Below are 23,169 nucleotides of genomic sequence, written 5' to 3'. Positions count from 1 at the left end.
TCTACGTGAAGTCAATCATAGAGATGCACGCAGTCCACTGCAGTTCCTGAGACTTGTTTCTTAAAAAAATAATCCATCACCTGAAAATGTATCTGGCTTGATGTGGACAGCAAGTACTGGGGGTAGCAAAATGCATATCTAAAATCACCAGCATAGTTCCACATGCTGTTACAGCACTTTGTGAATGTATTTACGAAATGCATGCAATGTTTTACGATGACAAGAGCATTTATTTGCTTTAAAATAGAACACTGTCAAACATTTTCATGAAATTCACTTGCACCCATATTACAGACATGTTAGCTGAAATGATGACCGTCGCATATTTCTTTAGATTTTTGATAAACTTCTTGAAATATATATATATATATTTTTTAAAGCAACCCTTGCTTTTTATACCATCTGTACCTTCTATTCTGTACTTTTCCATCTCTTGCACCTCTGAAGTCGACTCTTTCAGATCCTCCACAAACTTTTTGCGGTCTTCAGGATTGGGAGCATTGAAGATGACGAGGATTTCTGTTTCCGAGCCAGGCGTCGATGAGACGAGCCTTATCCCGTGCTGATAGTCTGCAATTGCAAATACAATACGCCAACATCGGACATCCTCACTTTCAAAGCGACACAGGGAAGGTTTACAATACGGTCGGCATTAATGCTGTCCTGTAAAAGGGACAGTTACAAAAAAAAGTACACAGCCACATAAGGAAGAGTTATTATCTAGCACGTAATGAGGTCTAATTAAAAAATAACTGTGCACTGTATTCGATGCACATGGCCGCTCAGTTAGATTAAGGTTTAAGAATGGCCGCGACTTGTGTCTGGAGACTTTTCCAGCTGTGTTGGGGCATTTCCCGTCTATACTCTCCATGTACTCTTATGTTGTGGCATGTGCTACGGAATGCCCTGTCGTATGCCTCTCTGCTCCGAAATGCGCTCTTAATCCCTGATGTCATCCGAGCCAACTTGTGTAACTCAATAAAAAACCATGCTAGCGCAATTTGCAAAAACATTCGGTCATAAGACCCTCAGTGATATGAAACGTGACTTTGTCTTGCCAGGTATTCAGTTTTTCATAAGAGACCAACATCCTCCACTCAACAAAAACACACTCTGATAATATATTGCATTGCCTTTGAAACTGATTGGTCTACACCAGAGACATCCTTCTTTAGGGCCTAGTCTCACCAGTGTCAGACCAGAGAACGCCAAAAGGCCTTTTGGCGTTTTTGTTTGCATGTTCACAACTAGTACGTGTGGTTAATGCAGACTTGATTCCTTTTAAAAGATTAATATTTGGTGTTTGAACATCTTAACACCATTTCGATTTAAAGCTTTCGTGACTGCAGGGATTCATCTTCTTGGTTCTTTCGGTAAAGTCATGTAGAAGGGAAATAATAAAATAATAAAAATAAAACATAATAAAATAATTCTCACGACGTTTCAGCCACAACGCAAGCAGCCGTCCTCAGGTGAAGAAGACGCTATCTTTCCGACAGGCCTGTTCTTCATCTGAGGATGGCTACTTGCGTTGTGGCCGAAACGTCGTGAGAATATTTTTCATTATGTTTTATTTTTATTATTTTATTATTTCCCTTCTACGTGACTTTACCAATAGAACCAAGCAGATCTTAACACCAGTTATATTTCCATAAAGGATAAAACCTATTCTTACTTATCCTAGTCCCGTGACTCATTGGCAGCATCATCATCATCCTGAGCAGAAGCATCAGCAGCAGCGGCTTCAATATTATTACCATTGTTATCAGCAGAGGCATCATCATTTGAAGCAGCGTCATCGTGGTCAGGAGGAGCAGTATCAGACAGTTTATCAAAGGGATTATCATTATGTTTTACCTTTGTTAACATCACCATCATTAGCATAAATAATTCCTGTAATTAATAATTTATGTTCGAGCTTGTTTAACACAAGTCTCCCTTGAATAAGATACCTTTAACTCTCAATGGGCTCCCCATCTGGTTATAAAGTAAGTATATCATTGGTAAAAGTATTACTATTATTACTATAGTTTTTGAACGCATTCTCTGCTGAGCACTTACACTGATTCTCAAAGAGATGGACCTGCATTCCGTACAGGGGGAACGACTGGCGGAAGCTGTAACTCGTCGAATGTTTCCGCTTGTGGAAGATTTTTGTAACCTGGAGGAATAAAAAAAAAATTGTGACGCAACAGTAATGCTCGAACATATATAAATACATTTGAAATGTACTGACATGTGGATTATAAAACGATGATTGTGCTACACGCTATTGCATCGATCTATATGTGTAAGAATCGCTTAATTAAAAATGTGCGTATGCTGCATGTAATCGGTTCGAGTGGACCCTGCAATCCACTCAAGAGTCCACATGACATGCAGTGGCACAAAGAAAACAAACTTTGGTTGAACTCTGACCAATAATCCTGGCAATATGTTGAACTGAGATAGGCGCGAATGGATTCGTACATAAACAAAAAACATGTTTGCACAAATTCCCCATTCAGATGCACATTTCTATTTGCTCCTTGCACACATCTAGCATTCAGAAAAAAAAGCTAACTTAGATGGTGAAGTTGTGGAGAAAACTCCATTTTTTTTACATTTAATTCGTCAATCTTTTCCCTCAAATTTTATCCTGACTGGGCTAACGAAGTCATGCATATAAGATCAAGTATCCATTTAAATTATTCGCGGAAAAGTGCAACCCTTCGTGTGACCCAGGACAGCGGATATCACAGAGCTCCACCTCAGAAATCCCTTCAAGCGACTCTCTGGTCTACGCAGAGCGAAATTAAACTCGATTGTTAGTTTGTGCAGCCATTAGTCGTTGGGCTAAGGTCATCAGAGCGAAATTAAACTCGATTGTTAGTTTGTGCAGCCATTAGTCGTTGGGCTAAGGTCATCAACTCAGCACACTTGAGAACACGGGTTTTATCACAGGCGCGGCTGCCTGGATTCAAACTCGTGGACACTTACCACGAGCAGGTCATTGAAGAGGAAAATCTCTCGCTGATGGAGGCCCAGTTTCTGAGGTCGGTTTGGGTCTGGCACCTCGAACAGGCGGCAGTAGCACACGAGGCGGCGGTGCGGCAGCGAGAGCACCTGCGGCAGTCAAAGCAGCAGCGGCGCAACATCCAATGAAGCTCTGCAGCAGTACGAAGGCCACCACCCGTTAAAGGAATGCGCTTCCAATAGAAACAGAATACGTACTCATCTTCTTGGTTCTTTCAGTAAAGTCACGTAGAAGGGAAATAATAAAATAATACAAATAAAACATAATAAAATAATTCTCACGACGTTTCGGCTACAACGCAAGCAGCCGTCCTCAGGTGAAGAATGAAACACCACCAAGCTTGGAGCGTATATTTAAGCTGGGTTGGAGGGGGAAGAAAGAACCAAGAAGATGAATCCCTGCAGTCACGAAAGCTTTAAAACGAAAAAGAATACGTACTCATTGCTTTTTTTTGGTAAAGTCACGTATGTGGAAATAAAATAAAATTTAAATAAATAAAATTAGAATAAAATAAATCACCAAATAAAAATAGATTTTAATCTAATTAGATTAATCTAATACGTGACTTTACCGAAAAAAAGAATGCATACGGTTAAACCACTGGAATATTAAAGCGTTATTTTTTCAGCAGTGGACTGCTGGAAAAATTATCCACAGCTGTGAATCGATCTGCAAAAAAACTCCCATTGTCTGTGGGTCAATCTTCTTAATTTTCTGAATTTCCTTGTGGATAAGTAGAATTACCTGGAAGTGGTGAGGGCAGGTGCTAAATTCCTCTCATTACCTGGAAATTCCCACGGATAAAGAGGAGTCGCGTGGCAAATTTATGCCATTGTTCACGGAGTTCCCCCAATAGTACCTCCCACCTGAAAATCTGCCAATGTACATTTTACTGAACTCCGCTCATATAAATGCACATCCGTAGCTGTGCGTCCCACTGTCTGACGCGCTTTGTATGTGGTTGATGATAGAAAAAACGATTCCTATACCTGCTGGTTAGTTGGCATCAACATATTAAAATTATTGTGTTCCTAATAAAATTTGTCAACACAATATATATGTGTGTGTGTCATAATGGGCTAATTGGGCTGTAATTCTTCAAGTCAGTTTTATCACTCCTTTGAATAGACGAATGATTGAGGCATCATTTCATTATTGAATTATTTTGTGGCTGATGAAGATGCTGGTTCCTGTGAGTGATGTGTAACCTCACTAATGGAGTGATTACATTGAGCTCTACAATCAAATTTCACGGTGGAAAGATGTCTCGTGTGTCAGGACTCACTGTGGTTACACAGTGAATGAGGTCATGCAGGGCCATAAGGGGAGGGGAGGGGTGGAAGGGGGGAGGGGGGTGGAGGGGATGGCAGGTGGGACAATTTTCCCCAAGCCTCGGATCTGAGTGGCTCTTGAAAAGGCCGAGAGGGCCTGAGAGGGGGTTTTAATTAAGGGCCTAGGTGGCCTCATCTGCCATGTTGGCTCAAGCTTCCAAAATTCGTGTAGTGCCCCTCTGAGGTTATAGGCCATGTGTGCCACAGTCAAAATTAGCCCAAATTTGAAAAATTACTCGTAAATTACCCAATTGAGAAAACACATAGAAATCATCGCCCGCTACCACAAAACATACCAGGACACCTCCTGGTTTAAAAAGTCTTGAGAATCTACAGTGATGTGTTTTTTTTCTGGGTACGTAAATGTTATTCTAAAAAGAAAATAATAGATCGTCCTGCAGAAGCGGTGTCGCGCTTCGAGCTGTCCGTACCGGCTTCTTGCCCACGATGGTCTTCTCCACGTTGGCCACCTGCGTAACATGGTCATCATTGGTCTTGAGCTCTCCACGTTGGATCCTCTCATAGATGCCCACCAGGATCTCCCGAGGGATGTCCGCCCCATCGTCGACTCCTAACAGCGACAGAGCGGGAGCCAGGACACGTTTAGAAGGAGGGCACACGGTGAGGTCATCAGGTCCGGGGCTGGATTAGCGCATGGGGCTTTAGAGGCTGCAGTCTGGGGCTTTGGACTTTGAGGGCCCTGCCAAAAAAAAAATGCATTTTAATTTCTAAAGGTTGCATGGAATATTGTAATTATATTAAATTAATGCAGATACCAAAAAACATAATGATGCATTAGCACAGTTCCCTGAGTGCTGGGTGCTGGAATGGTGTTCTAATGTCTATGTTCAAAGCATTTTGGTGACCATTGTATGAGTAATCCTGGAGGTAATTTGGTAATTAAAGCCGTAACATCACTATGTTAATTCTTGCCAATTAGAATGATTTTGCTCATGTTAACTTGTACGTAGCTTTACAATCCACGCATCACGTAAAAAAATGGAATGTTCGGCATTGGGAATGGGTGGTGTTAAAGAGTCAAGGGAAGGAATTGACATAACATAGAGGGCCTACCCACCCACAGCAACAAGCCCTCCACTAAACTTCATCTGGTGCTGAGCATGTGGACAAATCCTAGGGTGATACCTGCATAGCAAACATCATTCTTCCTAATTTTCCAAACAAAACGAATTATAACTTTATATAGGCATATTTCATAATTGCAATGCTCGTTTGGTTTGGGCAATACGAATATGCACAAAATTGTTTCCCAGAGATTATAATTTGTTATTGTTGTGATGGACCAAGTCTAAATCCAGGATATGTAGATTAATCACCACATTAATCTTGACTCGATGAGAAAAAACAAATAATGCAGAAGGCAACCAGCTTCTCACTCATATCCTCCCCGCCAAAATAAACAAAAAACCTCACAAATAAATGCTGGGAGGCCAGACATCAACCCTGCGTCCTTCCCTGTGGAAGAGGTATGTGGATGACACTTTCGTCATCTGGCCACATGGCCTCCCAGCATTGAACCACTTCTTGGACCACATCAATTCTAGACACCCATCCATCAGATTCACCATGGAAGTGGAGAAAGACGGTAAACTACCATTCTTGGATATTCTGTTTGAGAGGAGGCCTGACGGATCCTTGGGACATTCTGTCTACAGGAAAGCCACCCACACAGATTCCTACTTGAAACCGGATTCCCACCACCACCCATCTCAAAATAATTCTCTCATCAAAACGCTATACCACAGAGCCCATGGCATTTCTGACCAACACCACCTGGCCGGTGAATTAAGACATGTACATCGGGCCCTCAGGATGAACGGATACTCTGACCGCACTATCCGCCAAGCTGTTTCTCCCACCACACAGAAACAGCCACATGAAACTCTGACCAAAACTATCACGTTACCATACATAGCAGGCGTGACCAAAAATATCTCCAAAATTCTAAACAAACATAAGATCCAAGTCCGATTCAGTACAGTGCATAAAATCCGTGATCTGATTCCATCTGTGAAGGATGTCGTTCCTGACTTACAGTTTCCTGGAGTCTACAAATTGAGTTGCATTTGTGGTGATTGCTACATTGGAGAAACGAAACGTCATGTTTCTGATCGTGTCCGCGAGCACAAGTCAGATCTGAAACACGGCAGAACTGATTCTTCGGCCGTTGCCGATCATTGCTACAACTCGGTGGGCTCTCATGAAATTGTCTTTTCCGAGACCAAGGTTCTCTGCAAACCTCCTGGCTACCATCAAAGGTTTGTACACGAAGCCATACAAATATACAAACACAGTTATAATTTCAACCGTGATGATGGTTTCAAACTGAGTAATCATTGGAAAGATGTGATTAACCATGCAAAAAAGATTTAACTACACTTATTTGGCCAATCTTATTTGACAGACAACTATTACAGGTTTACCATGTTTAGTTGTTTTCTCCTTTTCACAGGTTGAGTCACAAACCGTACCTCTCCATAACAAAGGCTCAACCTCTTAAGCCTCACCTTACCATATGAATAAAAAGTGTGCTGTACTTGGCCCTTCCTCCCTCTCCAACCATTATATAAACGGAGTGGTAGCTCCTGCAATCTCTCATTTACTTGATACAGCTGCCGTGGCTGTGACGGTTCCACCTGAAGACGGAAGCTTGTGTTGCCTCCGAAACGTCGTGATTTTTATTTTATTTTACTTTTATTAATTTTAATGTTTTACCTACGTGACTTTACCGAAAAAACCTAAGAATACTAAAACTAATGCTATAAAAACAATGTAACAGTGATCATAAGAAATGTGATTGAAAGTTTACAATAGGGACATACATAACATATATTACTAAGCCTAGCATCCTTCGCTAGCTGCACGAGTCAATCCATAATCGCAGGAGTAACTATAGTAGTAGCAGCACACTATAATCAAAATACATGATAATTTCTCGCATTGGTCATCTATAGCTATATATTTTATTTCAGGCCACTGGATAGCAGTGGCAGCTTAAAAAAAGTAAGAAAATCCAGTAAAGGGACATGTGTGCCGGCGTCACAGTCCAAAATATGACAAATTATAAGAAAATTACCCGCTTAATTGGATAAATCCAGAAAACTAAACTGTTTATTTTACGAGGTAAGGCCCATTGAGCTAATAGCTCCTTTTCAGAAGTGATCTGGCCACAAATGATAGTTCAACGAAGTGGCTTATCACGTGGAAATTGATAGCAGCCAAATACTCTAAAAGCATGTTTCTAAATGTGGATGGAAAAGCCGAAGGGCCCACAGAAAAATCCACGTGAGCACAGAAAGAACATGCAAACTCCAAATACACAGGCGTCAGGTTCGGGATTGAACCCACGGCCTCCTGTATAACAGGCGAGGTCGTTAACATCTCGTCACCGTGGCACCCTTCCAATTTGTGCACTTGTGATGACCTAGGTTATAAGAGTTGAGTATTTATAAATGTACTTACTTACTATTGGCTGGCAGCAGACTATACCCGTCTAGGAAACATACCGCCTTCGTGAGAGCCTTATGCTATAAAAATGGGCGTCGATACCAAATGTACGAAATCATTATTATAATCATGGGGTTTCCTTCTATCGACACCATCATCTGCTCGCTTGCTCATCTGCTCCCCCACACACGCGTTCATCCAACCCGCGCACTCACCCTCTCGCCCGCTCACCTCTCAGGTTCTTGACAAAGTCGTCGAGCTTCATCTTCCTCTCTGGCTTCACGTTGGGGCTGTACATGTCGGTGTTGAGCAGCACGATGGCGAACGCCAGGATGAAGATGGTGTCTGGGTTCTGGAAGTTCTTCACCACGCCCGGGTTGCACATGCAGTAGCGCTGGCTGCCAGCGGAAAGAAAAAAAACCAAGAGTGATCATTTTACATTCTAGATTTGAAGCTTTCGTGACTGCAATGATTCATATTCGTAGGTTTTTTCGGTAAAGTCACGTAGGTAAAACATTAAAATTAATAAAAGTAAAATAAAATAAAAAATATTTTTATTTTATTTAACTTTTATTAATTTTAATAAAAATAAAATAAAATAAAAAATATTTTTATTTTATTTTACTTTTATAAATTTTAATGTTTTACCGACGTGACTTTACCAACGACCCAGAAAATATTTCCGTGAGATATCGCTTTTTGTGTTTAGTTTTGTTGTCCTTCCCCAGCAACTCTGATTAGCATGGTTGGCTATGTATGGTGCGAAAGAAGTCCGACATACATACAAGCCCCCGTCAACCCGGCGTGTGCCCTATCTTGCCAGATCTCAGAAGCTAAGCAGGTTTGAGCCTGGGCAGTTGCTTAGAGGGGAGATCACCCATGCACAACAGCTATTATAGGCTGTAAATACAGCTCAACAAATTCTCTGCTTCAACGTTTATAATCCCCACCTTCACTAACACGCACTGCCTGGCACGGTGAAGTATGGTCAAATAATCCCCACGACTCCGCACAGTGTGGGGAGGACACCGTTCAGCATTGGATTGACAGGGGCTGTACATGTGCACTGTACAACCTCGGCTTTTACATGTTCCACCTCTAGAGTTATATATTCTCACACTCAATCACATGGAAAGATTACACTGGCTCTCTTCAGGGAATGCTCAGTATTGAACAATATCTAACTGTTGATATTAATATTTTCTGCACACGGCGCGCCTTGACACCTATAAAAAAATATATGGCGTGGGACCTTTAAGAACACTCAAATGGAGGTGGCATTATTCGGAATAACGTCCTCTTTTGCCGGAGTCACTGCCTCGACCGAGAGTGGCTTACACGTACAAACGTGTGGTAGCAGTCCAATCACATCTGACGGCCCACTCCTGACGATATACAATCCCATGAAATTTGGATGTACTGCATGCCTCTGCGTTGGCGAATGTTGTTTTTTTTTCTTCGGGGGCTTTGTCGAGGTCATACCGGACCCGATGCTCAAATACAAGAGTGGGATTCTGTGGGATTGAGGTCAGGCCTTCGGAAAGACAAGGTTGGGGATAGATGCCACTGACACTGAGGGGTGATACTTCTCTTTATTATATGTCTATATCTAGGTTGCTGTATTTCTTTCAAATTGCTGTCCATTGCAATAAACTACCGCTGGCCTCATTGAAAGTCTTGACACCGACAACAAAAAACCATTGCCCAGAAATGTGTTTATTTCCACTTTGTTCAAATGGAAAGTTGTCCCGATGAAATATGTAATTCTCGAAGCGGCTGAATGACTGCGCAACGGGCGCTCAGCGTGTCGAATGAAACAGGAAGTTCACAAATTGGCCAGAAGGGGGTGGTATTGGAACGCGTTGGTTTTCAGTGTTGGATAAATGACTCTGTGCCACGGACTCATTTGTATCATCAGTTTCTATTTCACAACCATATGCCGCTCAGAAGCAAAGTAATCTGGTGAGTACTCTCTTGACGGACTGTCTGGGATACGAGATGTTGCAGGCTAGAGCTGCGAGTTTGGCCACAAATTGCAGTCCAGCTATGGATAATTTCAATCTATCCATGTGTAGTAACGCTCACGACTCGTTCACACCGGAGTTGGAGGCACACTTGTTTATTTAACACCAACGTTGTGACATACACATTTGAGGGGGTATCGGCCCCCTCACCCGTCTATCTGAGGACACACCTCTCTAGCTAACCCTAGCCTGCCTCTGAGTCCTCCACTAATGGGCTAGGGGAGGCTATCTTGGCCCGACACTGGTCAGTCGGGCCCGGTACCCAGAGTCCAGACCAGCACTGGCTCTGGCTCTGGTACCACGCCACTGGCTCGAGCCTGCGCGGTCCTGATAAGGACGGCGTACCAGGGGGAGTCCAGGGCTCTATCTCAGACGTCTTCCGCCTCCTCTTCTTTAGCTAAACAACACTCCCGAGCCCTTCGATACAATCCCCTTTTATACCCAACCCCTCCCTGAGGGGTGGGGCCCCGGGGGATCATAACGACCGAATCGACCCCCCAGGGTGTCTGGCGCGGACGTCGCAGAGGGCACCTGCTTGTGCACACATGTAGCCCCGCCTACTGTGTTTGTTTACCATAGGCTGCCATGCATAACGGGCTCTCTCTCTAACACCCCTACATCACTCCCCCCCGCATAGCATGCAGCCGTCCCGGCTGCCAACATACAAAAATTTGACAATAAAGGTGCCTTCACCCCCTGACCGCGCGTGTGCCTCACTATTTTTTGAACAATAACAGGAACCAGAACAAGAACGCAACAACAAGATGAGAAACAACCCGACGCACCCCCCCGAATAAATACGAATTCCGTAAAAAAACAGCTTATATACAACCAGCAGGGAACCCACCCCGCACACACAACAAACGGTGAACCCAGCATATGTACATCCGAGGAGCGGGAAACACACCATCCACACAACACCCAATAAACACAACAGCTATGTACACATTTTCCGGCCTCACAACAGTTTGCGCATTTTAGCGCGCGTCCTTGCAGCGGGCCCCTCACACGGGGTAACCCCGCGTGGCGGACAATCAGGTGGCGACTGTCCGTCTTGAGGTGAGCATTCCTCTGACTCCGCGTGACCCTCGGCATCCGCAGGAGGGGTGATCGGGCGTGAGCCCGTCACTCCTGATGCTCCTGAAGGTGGCACAGCCGGCAAGGCATTAGGTGAGAGCGACGGAGACGGACCCAGCAAGTCGGCCGACCCCCCACATGTTTGGCCACGCGCGTGTGAAGTGGGGTTGTGAACCGCAGCGAAGGGTTTTAATCTGGAGGGGTGCACGAACCATCGCCGCTTCCCCCACTTGATGCGCACGCACTGCGGACGTAACACCTCCACCACTTCCACAGGGCCCCGCCACGGCCGCACAAGTTTAGAGGAGGTTGCCAGTGGCACCTGGGGGCAGTGCAACCATGCCTTGTCCCCCGGCTTCCACTGCAGCATGTGCGCTCGACTCAATCTGAGGCGCTCATTTGCCTTCTGACGGAGGTCAGAGTTTTGCATTGCAGCATCCCGTGCCTCGGTCAATTTGTCCAGATTAAATTTAACGTGGTCAGCCAGATTAGTTTTTCCCTGCGGCACGGGGATCCGCAACTGGGCACGAACAGGCGGGTCTGGTTCTCGGCCGTACATAAGGTAAAAGGGAGAAAACCCCGTAGCCGCATGGGGTGCCATCCGGTACGCCGCCAAGACCCCCTGAATTTGTAGGTCCCAATCCGTTTGCGAGTCCGAAACTTGTTGTGATAACATGGACGAGATGGTGCGATGCAAACGTTCGACCATCCCGTCAGTTTGTGGGTGATATGGGGAGGTCCGAATTTTCTTTGTGCCCAGGAGATCGCAGACTTGTCTGAGTAGTTTACCGGAAAAATTTCTGCCCTGGTCGGTCAGCAGCCTCTCCGGAGCACCTTTGTCCAGGACATAACCCTGAACAAAGGCCTCCACGATGGCTGCTGCCGACTGGTTGGCCAAAGGCCAGGCCATAGGCCAACGTGTAAAATACTCGACACCCGTCAACAAATATCTATTCCCTCTGGGGGTGGCGGGGAATGGTCCCAAAATGTCCAGAGCGACCAGCTCGTTTATCCTGGACACTTTGATCGATTGCAAGGGCGGGTTAGACTCCCGTGCCGGCGGTTTGCGTTGTGCACATTGAGGGCACGATCCCAACAAATCCCCCACATCCCTCGTCATGCCAGGCCAGTAAAAATCAAGTTGCAGCAAGGCGAGAGTCTTTTGGGTCCCCAGGTGTAGGAGGCGCTCATGAGCGGCCCATACCACCCTACCCCGCAACCCAGTAGGGACAACCAGCCGATGTCGACGTGACTTCCCGTCCCAATGCATTAGCAGACCTTGGCACATTTCCCATGCGTCGGAACCACCACTTTTTCCCCCCGCCGCACCGCCAACGCGACGTCGCCACCCGAGGAGGGAGACATCCTCCATCTGGAGGCGCCCCCATTCAATGACGGGCAACCCCAACAGGGAATCTTTGCCCTGCTGTTCGATCGAATTAGGAACCATTGCATCGTCGTCGTTGGCGGCCGCCAAGACAGGTACCGATGTGTCCCCTGGAGGCCTGCAACGTCCAGACCCCAGGAGGCATGCACACTCGGAGGTGGTTGGCAAGCGTGACAGAGCGTCCGCGTTGGTGTGGCGAACGCCCTTACGGTATGTGGTTTGGAAATCGTAATCCTGGAGGACCTCCAACCATCGGGACAATTGTCCCGATGGCTGTTGAACCCTCAGGGCGTACTGCAGTGCCGCATGATCTGTGCGGACGGTGAAATGCCGACCGTACAGATATGGGCGATACTGTTGGACGAAATGGACAATTGCCAACAGTTCCCTACGGGTGACACAATACCGTTGCTCCGCTGGAGACAACACCCGACTGCCGTACGCAACCACATGTTCCACGCCGTCAACCACCTGGGAGAGCACGCCCCCAATACCCGTGTTGCTCGCATCGGTGTCGAGCAAGAACGGTTTTGAAAAATCAGGGTAAATCAGGGGAGGAGCGTTTACCAAAGCATCCCGAAGGGAGCAAAAAGCAGCCTCCTCCTCCTGACCCCAGCAAAACCGAACCCCTTTAGATGTTAAAGCATGTAGGGGTTTGGCGATAGTCGCAAAATTAGCGACGAAGCGTCTATAATACGACGCAAACCCAATAAAACTCCTAACCTCTCCCACTGAGGTGGGAGTCGGCCAGGAGCTTACACACTGCGTTTTGGCGGGATCGGTAGAAATACCTGAGCGCCCCACGATGTGCCCCAAATAACGCACCGACTCGCGTAACAAATGGCATTTTTGGGGCTTAAATTTCAAATTAGCAGCCCGCATCTTTAGGAAAACCGCCCGCAACCTCTGGAGATGTTCCTCAAAAGTTTTGCCAAAGACAATGACGTCATCCAAATAAATCAGGCACGACTCCCATTGCAATCCAGCCAAAACCAATTCCATCAACCGCTGGAAAGTTGCCGGCGCTGAGTGTAAGCCCATCGGCAACCGGTTGAATTGAAACAGGCCGTGCGGAGTACGGAAAGCAGTTTTAGGCTTTGAATCATCGTCCAGAGGAAGCTGCCAGAATCCCGAAAGTAAGTCCAATGTGGAGAAGAATCGCGCTCCCGCCAAGGCGTCAAGCGATTCGTCCATCCGTGGGAGCGGGTATGCGTCGGCAACCGTAATTTTATTAAGGCGCCGAAAGTCAACGCAAAACCGCAACGAACCGTCCTGCTTCTTAACCAGGACGATCGGCGCTCCCCAAGGGCTGTTGGAGGGAGAAATTATGTCGGCGGCTAGCATGTCATCAACAGCCGATTTGACATGGTCCTTTTCGGCGGGACTCAACCGAAAAGGATTTTGGCGTATTGGCGCGCTGTCACCCGTATCAATATGGTGACGCAGCAGATGAGTGCAGCCCAAATCGTATTTATCCCGACTGAAAACGTCGGAAAATTCCCTCAGTAGTGTCTTAAGACGTTGGCGCTCTAAATTTGACAGGTCCGTCGATCCCGCGCAAAGCGCCTCGAGCCACCCTTCATCGCTGTCTGAATGTGGTCGCGGTGCAGGGGCAGCGCCGACATGACTCGCGACGGGTTCCTCACAGGGCACCGGCGTTGCGTGAGCAAGCACGGTCCCCTGTGGGACCACCACCGTCTGCGAGCCCACATTGAGGACCGCGATGAAGGGTTCTCCATCCCCTCTCACTATGGTCTGGGCCGGGAGTAAATTAGGTCCACTGACCCCGGCCCTAGACGGTCCCAGCAAAACCCCTTGAGCCCCAATGCCCTTAGCGAAGGGCCGCCGAAGTCTCAAAGGAATTAACATTTGCGCCCCCGGAGGAACGCGCACCGTTCTATCTACGTACGCCGGCACCGTCGCGAACGCCGTCCGGCTCGTAGCGGGGGATGGCAAAAACGCCATGCGTCGGCCCGATGGGAGCTCAATGCATCCCTGGTCGATTAATATCCTAATCGGCATTTTGGCCAGGAAATCCGTCCCCAGCAGGCACGGAACCGCCAGCGAGGAGGAAACAAAAATCGGCCCAGATAATTTAATATCCCCGACACAAATTTGGGCTCGAATTTGTCCGATGATGCCAAGTGAACCCCCGTTAGCAGCAAAGAATGGCACATTAACAGGCATCAAAGGACGGCTCTGGGCAGGGAGAATGTTATAAATCAACTCCGAAATAATGGTCGCCGATGCTCCTGTATCGACCAGGATGCGCACCTCGACCCCATCGATGTGACCCACAACGGCCGACGACCCCGATGACGCGGCTACAACCCGATGGGCCAACACGGACCACTGGCTGGGTTCAATGTGAGTACCCAGAGCGGTGCGTGTTGGTGCCATGGTACGCGATATTTGCCCCCCCTTCGCTGCGGTGTTCGAGTGTGTGACGGGCGTGTGCGTGGGCCAAACATGAGGGGTGCCGCGACTCGCCGGATTATGATGGTGGAGCTTGTGACGAGGGCCGGCGTCCCGTTGAGGTGTCGTTCCGCGCTGCCGAGGAGAGCGGCACCCCGAGGCGACGTGGCCCCGGATGCCGCAGTTATAACAGCGTGGAAGCGCTGGTGGCGACGATGGACGTTGTAGACGGCTTGAACCGGCCCGGTCCTCCCGCGCTCCCGCTCCGTGCTGCCGTTGATGGTTGATGGCGCAAACCTCTTCCGCCGGGAGGGTGGCCGCAGCGACGGCGCGCCCGCTCGCCGCCTTGCTGGCCTTCCGTCGTTGAGAGGACAGGTTTGCGTGGAGGAGACGGGCCGCTTGGAGGGAGCACATCTCTGCATCGTCCTGTGCGACAATGACGATGTCTAAGTCGTCCGCCAGCAAAAGTATCTTCTCTGTCACCATGGCGTCGACACCCTCGTCATCCATTCGTGGAAAGGCCTCCTTCGCCAGTGCCAGGAGGCTTGTGCGGTACGCCAGGGGCGACTCCTTCGTCCCCCGCTGGCGATCGTAAAAGAGTTGGCGACAGTCCGATGGTGGACCATATACCGCCGACAGCACCTGCATCGCCTTCCGCAGCGTGGAGCGCCTCTCCTTCGAAGCCGATGTTAGAGTGGCGAGGGCGTCGCTGTCGAGAAGTGCTGGCAGCGCGCGGAGAGCCTCGGCGTCTGTCCACTGTGCCATCTCCTGGTGAGCGAGGAAGCGCCGCTGGAAGCCGCCCCAGTCGCCATCCTCGCCCACAAATTCCTTGAGTGGAGGTAGCCGCTGATGTAAGGCAGCGGCTGCAGAGGAAGAACGCACTCCCTCGTCCGCCTCACTCAACTCAGCGTCGGCACGAACCAGCGATGGCATCGCCGGTCGCACCCGTGGTGACGCGGCAGGCACTGTACTCCCGCCGTTGGACGCGATGCTTAGAGCGGCCACGCCCTCAACAGCAGCTGCGGCGATGGCGGGAGTTTCAAAATGTTGCTCCGTTGAAATGGCGGGAAGGCGCTGTGGTCGTTGGCTGCTGTCGCCTCGTGGCGGTCCCGCAGCCCCCAGCCGCGTGATGTTGTCGAGCATGGCGGCTGCGGCGTACAGCAGCTCGGCCAGCTTCGCGTGCGCCTGCCTCAGCCCCTCCGTCGACGGCTCCCCTTCCTCCAGCTGCTGTGGCGTGGATGCACCCAGCCCCGGCTGCTCGATGGCATCTTCAGCCATCTCGGGCCCTCCGACTGCAGCGGTGTCCTCCGCCCCTGGTACTCCGACTCGAGTCGTCCGGCGTGTATCCATGTTCGTACTTTGTTTCACTTCTGACGCCAGATGTAGTAACGCTCACGACTCGTTCACACCGGAGTTGGAGGCACACTTGTTTATTTAACACCAACGTTGTGACATACACATTTGAGGGGGTATCGGCCCCCTCACCCGTCTATCTGAGGACACACCTCTCTAGCTAACCCTAGCCTGCCTCTGAGTCCTCCACTAATGGGCTAGGGGAGGCTATCTTGGCCCGACACTGGTCAGTCGGGCCCGGTACCCAGAGTCCAGACCAGCACTGGCTCTGGCTCTGGTACCACGCCACTGGCTCGAGCCTGCGCGGTCCTGATAAGGACGGCGTACCAGGGGGAGTCCAGGGCTCTATCTCAGACGTCTTCCGCCTCCTCTTCTTTAGCTAAACAACACTCCCGAGCCCTTCGATACAATCCCCTTTTATACCCAACCCCTCCCTGAGGGGTGGGGCCCCGGGGGATCATAACGACCGAATCGACCCCCCAGGGTGTCTGGCGCGGACGTCGCAGAGGGCACCTGCTTGTGCACACATGTAGCCCCGCCTACTGTGTTTGTTTACCATAGGCTGCCATGCATAACGGGCTCTCTCTCTAACACCCCTACACATGTATAGCTTTGAATGCGACTACTGCCTTCCTTATATTCGTCGATTTTAGTCCAGATAACCTGGCTTATTCCTAAAAGCCAAGTACTCTTGAATGGAATTGGTTGAAGATTCCAATGTAGAACCCTCATGAAAGTCTTGAGACTCAGTGAGCCTTATTGCATTCAGGACATTCTTATCATTATTACTACACAAAGTGGGATTTGAGTGAGGGCTTTCAATGCTTGTATTGTTTAAATTTTTTTCAATCTACATCAAGGACATAAAAGCACTAATTCTGCCACAGTTTAAATACTTTTTGTGATATCTGCAGCTCCTAGTGCGTGTATGTGCCTCTGTAATAGAGGTTTTTGGGTGAGATCGCGTAAATATATAAATGTGTCGTTAAAACCCGCCACCACCCGACACAGCCAACTAGTAAGGGTTGTCACGTTAACAGAACGTGGCCAATTCGTCACTAGTACAGCACACCGGTGTGGTGGAGAGCAAAGTCACAACATTTACAATCTGAGTACGACGTTTCTATAAGGATCGAAACAGTAAGACTTCTCCACAAATCTGGTTGTCGCCTGATGAAGCTAGTTGTAATTACTGGCGAAACGTCGTACTCGGATTGTAAATATTGTGGCTTGGCTCTCCAACACACCGGTGTGCTGTACAAGTGACGAATTGGCACGTTCTGTTTACGTGACAACCCTTTCTAGTTGGCTGTGTCGGGTGGTGGCGGGTTTTAACGACACATTTATATATTTACGCGATCTAACCCAAAAACCTCTATTATGGATATTGGTCGCGAAAGCCTGCTACGTGTTAAACTATGTGCCTCTGCTTGAAACAATCCATCTAAACAAGTGCCGTTGAATGATGTTGTCCCTATGCTCACTGAATCACTCAAAACACTCTCTCATGGTCATTCAAACCGATCGCCTTGTTGTCACTCTTTAATCGCTACTACAACAGACATTGTTCCTACAATCTTCACGCTATGGTAGCCCCCCCCCGCAAAGTCAAGGGCTCGTTAGAGCTGATTGTTTATCTCAGCTAATTTGTGTCCCAACAACCACGGCAGTCCAACCACTTCCCTTCCTCTTTCTTCTCTCCCAACGACTGAGTCTGGAATTCCTTGACACCGTCTATTCTCCAAAATCTCTTACAACATTGCTCATATCAAGGATGTTATTTTACCATAGGTGAAGTTTCACTTCTATATTTGGGGGCGGGGGTGGGGTTCGCTTTGTCCTTCACATTAGGAATTGTGGGTCCATACAATTAATACATTTAAAAAAAAAATGTAATTGTAAACTATCAAAAATAAACTAATAAAGGTGTTTGCCATTTTGTGGTATTTGCGCTGATTGAATATGTGTCCAGCCAATGTTATCTGCTCGATCGTCATCATCAGCGCTGGCTGTGGCTGACCACTTTGCGTTATAGCCCTGTGCTCAGGATCTGTGATAAAAAGAGAACACAGTGGTGCAAGTGCCTCTAATGGGCCAAGTGTTGAAAGGTCACCTGCTCAAGGTTTTAAAAATAAGCAGGTAGCAGTTGCTTAGATACGACACTCAGGTGGCAATAGATGTAAAGAAAAGAATGCTTCCATCTAAACTTCATGACATCCAGCATAAAGTCCAACCAAAGGTGCATGGCTATTAGTGGTGTCACGTTACCCCCCCACCCTGCCATCCCACCCTCAGCGATTCTATGAATTGTGTCAGAGCCACAATCTTAATTAATAATTTATCTTTGTTTGCACAATGGTGGTGAATGTAGCAGCTAATAAGAGGTTGCAGTTTTCACTTGGACACGTTACAAACAACTGGCCCTTTGACAACGCAATGCTGGATAAAGGTCTCTTCTCTGGCATAACAGACATTTAGGTTGTTACTGGTAGGAACCACCTGGTTCCACCAGCCCACAGGGGATTATTGTGTCCGTCCGTCGTGCATCCAAAAATGGGAGGGGTGGGGCTGGGTGAAGAGCGGAGGGTGGGTAGGGGCTGGGTGGGGAGGGTGGGGAAGGGAGGGTGGGGAGGGGCTGGGTGGGGAGGGTGGGGCTGGGTGGGGGGTGGGAGGGGTGGGGCTGGGTGGGGAGGGGCTGGTTACCTCTTGGTGCCCTTATAAAACTCAACGTTTAACCTACTCACGCCGGCTTGTGCCCGCCCTCACAGTCGGCCATATTTGCGGAATACACCACGCTGCTGTTGACCCTGGCCATTGACCCTGGCCATTGACCGAGCAACCTAACGTTCCTACCAGCTCCCTCCGCAGGAATATATTTTCGCCATACTTCACCGTGCTGATCAGTACAAGTTGATGAAGGGCGGTTGCCAGACCGGTTCACTCACGACTGATGTTACTTGTGGACGGAGTTTATGGTGCAGTGCACCGCCGCTCCATTCCATCGCACAAAATCTCACACTGAGGGTTTTATGCTTGTATCATGAGCTTAGATAATCAATATGAATCAATGCATCAGTATACCCCGAGTGTTTCCTAGTCTTAGAAGTTTGTATCGGCCCTTGACCAAATAACCCGTAATGCAACCGATCTCATTAGGTCTCGGAAGCTAAGTAGGTTTGAGCCCGGATAATGCTTCGATGGGTTGCCACCATCATAAAACAGGTGTTATAGGCTGCTGTGGGAACCACAGGACAGTGCAGTAAAATCCATTGTTATACTATACTATGTTCCAATGTCTATGCTTCCCTTCAACCGCGTATTGACTAGTGGACGATGCTCAAATAGCCTCAAACGGTCTGCAATGGTACAGGGGGAGGTCGTCATCCAGCCGTGGATCGGCAGTAGATTGATGAATATATATTTGTTCATAGGCCTCGTGAAGTGCATTACTTTATTCAAACATGGGTGTAGGGGCTGGTGCCCGTAGGGGGGCCCATGTGTGAAGAGGCAAATCCTAGCTTCTAAGGCGAGCTCACTATAGCGACTGCAAGTCACCTGCCAAGGCAATCCTTCCTCCCCAGGGAGGAGGCATTTAGCACAAACATCCAGATGGTGGCTTTCCGACCCGGTTATTTATTTATTGTATTTGCATTAGATATTTTAATCGTGGATGCATCGCCGAGATGGAAGCGTTTCCGCCTGCAATGAGGTTTCGCCCGTGCCCTACGATGGTTTGGTCATGGTGCTGTCGCGTACAAACGGGGACTTGTCCCTCCCCCCACTTGCAAAGTGGAAGCTCTTCAACCTTGGAACGGGTTTGGTCTTTACGCTCAAAGCATTCGGGTGTAAGGCGTTTGACCGCCGTAACATTGCCAGCACAGAGCGGGTATATTTGGGTTGTATTTATTTAGCGTCCGATTCAGCAACGGTATTACTGGGACCCGCATGTACAGTGGGACTTGACGTGCCGCCAAGTTCACATTACGCAAGATCATGCCTAAATGTGACCAAATCTCTTCCTCCGTACTGCTATTCCAAAAATCCACTGTGTTTATAAAGGCTGCCTATCTTTGCTTCATGAAAAAAATAAACATCCATTCGCCCAAAACATTGCATTTGTTGTTATTGTTGTTCTCGCGCGTTTAACAATTAAACACGGTTACAAATAACAAAACTAATCGAGGTAGGCTGAGTGATAATGGGATGTATGGATTTGTTTGGGAACTCTCAGCAGCAATTTTTTTTTACAAAAAGCACTTGGCACCAGTTCATATACTCTTTGATTCTTTTGGTCAAGTCACGTAGGGTATAAAATATAAAATAAATTAAATCACGACGTTTCGGGCGCAACACAAGCGTCCGTCATCAGGTGGGACAACCACAGCAAGAAACAACTGCTGCAGTGGGCAAAATAGCTGCTTCTTTTGCTTACACTGGTCAACAAAAAAAAGTTTTTTCCTGGCCTGGACTTTTGCAGCTGTTTTAGACTAATTTCAGGGTGCTGATTCCAAATCTGATATCAGATTTGCTCTATCACATCTCATTTTTATGCTATCGGCATACCCCATTTTCATTAATTTTACCCGAAATTAACTCTGTCACTTATGATTGCAAGTTGTTGCGAGTCAGTGACTGCTGTAGTGTTAAAATATGGTGCTGTATTTTTAGGATAGTGTGTTTATAATATAATTTTATGTAGATATCCACATTGTTTAATATTTTTCTTCTGCAGTTTTTATTGTAAATGCAATATTTGATATCTCAAAAACCTGATGTGATAGACAAAAACTGACGCCAGATTTGGAATCAGCACCCCAAAATTACCTTAATACCATTGGAATACCTTATGCCAGAAAAAGTGTGTTGACCAGTGTTATAAAGCCCCTTGTCACAAACAGCTCGTTTGCCCACTGCAGCAGTTGTTTCTTGCTGTGGTTGTCCCACCTTGTGTTGCACCCGAAACGTCGTGATTTAATTTATTTTATATTTTATACCTACGTGACTTTACCAAAAGAACCAAAGAGTATGGATCCCCTGCAGTCACGAAAACTTCAAATCTACAGTTCATATGTAGCAGCTTCCTCGAAAGGTGAGCATATTGCAGTTTTATTTATTTCCTTAATTTTTTTTTTTATTTAAACGAAACGTGTATCCGTTGTGCGTGTCTACTACATATCGAACACATTAGAAGCTGGACACGCATGCACATTGCGAGTAAGTAAAAAAAAATTGTTTATATCTCAAGTATAAGAAGCTAGTCTGTGTGTTATTCCCTGTGCACCAGTGGTATGTAAAGATATAAGCTTTATTTCAGAACGGTGCCTTTCTAGGGTGTTCTTGTACACATATATAAGCAGAACTCCATTCTGTATCTCGACATATAAACACATGTTTTGGCTGATCGGCTTTGCAGACGAATATTTTCGAGCAGAGTTTGTTTAAGCCAGCAAAACTCATGAGCAGTCAGGCTTGTTAAACAAACGCTGTTGGATTAACAGAAGTTATTGGCAAGATTACTCCAAAAAAACTACGGGACCCTATTCCATGCATAAAGCAATACTGTACACAAACCGATTGTAGATATAGTAGGATTGAGGCAACAGTAAAGGGATAGAAACTTGTTTTTTTAAACCAACATCGCATTCTGCATTGAGGGATAAGGGAGTGTATACATTTCCTGGATTTTATTCTGACTTCTTTGATTTTCCGTGAAGATGTTGGATGTCATTTCAAGAGAAATGTCACATCTTATCGAATATTTGGGTTACGAGCACTGGTGGAGCCAGTGGGGGGTGGGGGGGGTGGCACGTGTCCCCCCAACAATAGTCTGAGTCTATAATTGGCAATAAGTAACGGCAAAGCAGTTATAAGTGACTCACAGAATTGTGCGCAGTTGCGTATACAGTACACGACTTCCCTGAAGGCATTCACCTTCAGCGAGCGTAATGCCGATCACACACGGTTCGAATTCGACCCTCGATCGATGGCTGCGCCATCGCCACACACGCGTTGAATAGAAAGCAAGGGACAAGTCCTTACTTACTAACAACTCCTATCATTTTCATTGCTGGAGGGGTTGCCCCCCCCGACCTGAAAATCCTGGCTCCGTCATTGGTTACGAGAATTGTCAATAGCTCAGTGGTGCGTCGAAACAATAATCATCAGTGTGTCAAATGCTTTTACACCACGTGACAATTTAACGACATCGGTTTTTCTTCCGGAAGAAAAACTAAAATAAAATAACTTTATCGGTACGTCTTCAAGTTGAAGACTACAGAGGCTTACACAAGGTCATAGAGAAGGGCGTGTGGCACATTTTGGTGCCGGCTATCATAGAGTGCGGTCGTGTTGCTCCAGTTCTCTGCGGTGAGTACAATGTCTTTAAAAACAACGGTGCTATGCCTCTCCAAAATAAAATTAACGCTAACCGCATGCGCGTTCTGAGATTCAGTGGCGAACGGGACACCCACCCTACAAACTTGCAGATGTTTCGGAATGGAAAAGGGTTCATTTGTTTGGCATGTTTAAGTCCTGGTTGTGGCTGATGTCGTGAGTGAGCACCTGAAGGCCTCTATGAGCCTCTCCACCTTCTGCGCCTCTCCCTGCACGCGGATGTGAGCCTGGAACATTCGCAGCGCCTCATCCAGCTCCATGCCCGAGAAGTCCATTTCATCCACCACGCAGCTACAAAGAGACAAACACAAAGATCCCTCGGTATAGCCTTAACAGACTTTTGGGGCAATTGTTGTTAACGAACACCTATGAAGTCCGGCACAGCACACGAGGAGGTCGGTGGGCAGCTACACGCACACACACACACACACACGAAATACACTATCCCAATGTAACTTGCTCTGTAATATTCTGCCATGCCAACCAGTTTAGGCTGGACACTTGTGAAAAATTACTTCATAGGTCCTCGCATTCTTCGAGGCTGCATAAGATGTCTGTACAAAGATGATAATAATACATTTTATCTAGCGTCATTCATGCAAATTGCACATCAGAACGCTGTAGAATTTCCAAAGCATATAGTTCTCGTATGGAGGCATGTATTAAGGCAGCCAACACCTCCGCCATTAATTTCCCAAGCTCCGA

The 23,169-nt window shown here is 47.3% G+C and overlaps 2 protein-coding genes across 8 annotated transcripts in view; both read right to left on the bottom strand.

Moving 5' to 3' along the window:
* Positions 1-23,169, bottom strand: part of LOC144944335 (IQ motif and SEC7 domain-containing protein 1-like) — a 289,601-nt gene that overhangs the window by 11,253 nt on the left and 255,179 nt on the right. For all 7 annotated transcript variants that reach the window (XM_078872419.1, XM_078872420.1, XM_078872423.1 and 4 more), the window contains 6 exons: positions 22,633-22,755; positions 8,047-8,213; positions 4,779-4,918; positions 2,980-3,105; positions 2,062-2,161; positions 409-570 (listed from right to left, as the gene is read on the bottom strand). In XM_078872419.1, coding sequence (XP_078728545.1) covers positions 409-570; positions 2,062-2,161; positions 2,980-3,105; positions 4,779-4,918; positions 8,047-8,213; positions 22,633-22,755 — 818 coding nt within the window. The remainder of the gene's footprint in view (positions 1-408; positions 571-2,061; positions 2,162-2,979; positions 3,106-4,778; positions 4,919-8,046; positions 8,214-22,632; positions 22,756-23,169) is intronic.
* LOC144944334 (uncharacterized) lies at positions 10,046-16,164 on the bottom strand. Its single transcript, XM_078872418.1, has 2 exons — positions 14,794-16,164; positions 10,046-10,979 (listed from the first exon to the last, which is right to left on the bottom strand). Exons 1-2 carry the CDS (start codon positions 16,066-16,068, stop codon positions 10,965-10,967), a joined length of 1,290 nt encoding a protein of 429 aa, XP_078728544.1. The 5' UTR covers positions 16,069-16,164; the 3' UTR covers positions 10,046-10,964.

This window comes from Lampetra fluviatilis, chromosome 34 (genome assembly GCF_964198595.1).
Source record: "Lampetra fluviatilis chromosome 34, kcLamFluv1.1, whole genome shotgun sequence".
NCBI classification, from domain to species: Eukaryota; Metazoa; Chordata; class Hyperoartia; order Petromyzontiformes; family Petromyzontidae; genus Lampetra; species Lampetra fluviatilis.
The sequence above is the reverse complement of the archived record's forward strand: the minus strand, read 5'-3'. Positions and strand labels throughout refer to the sequence as shown.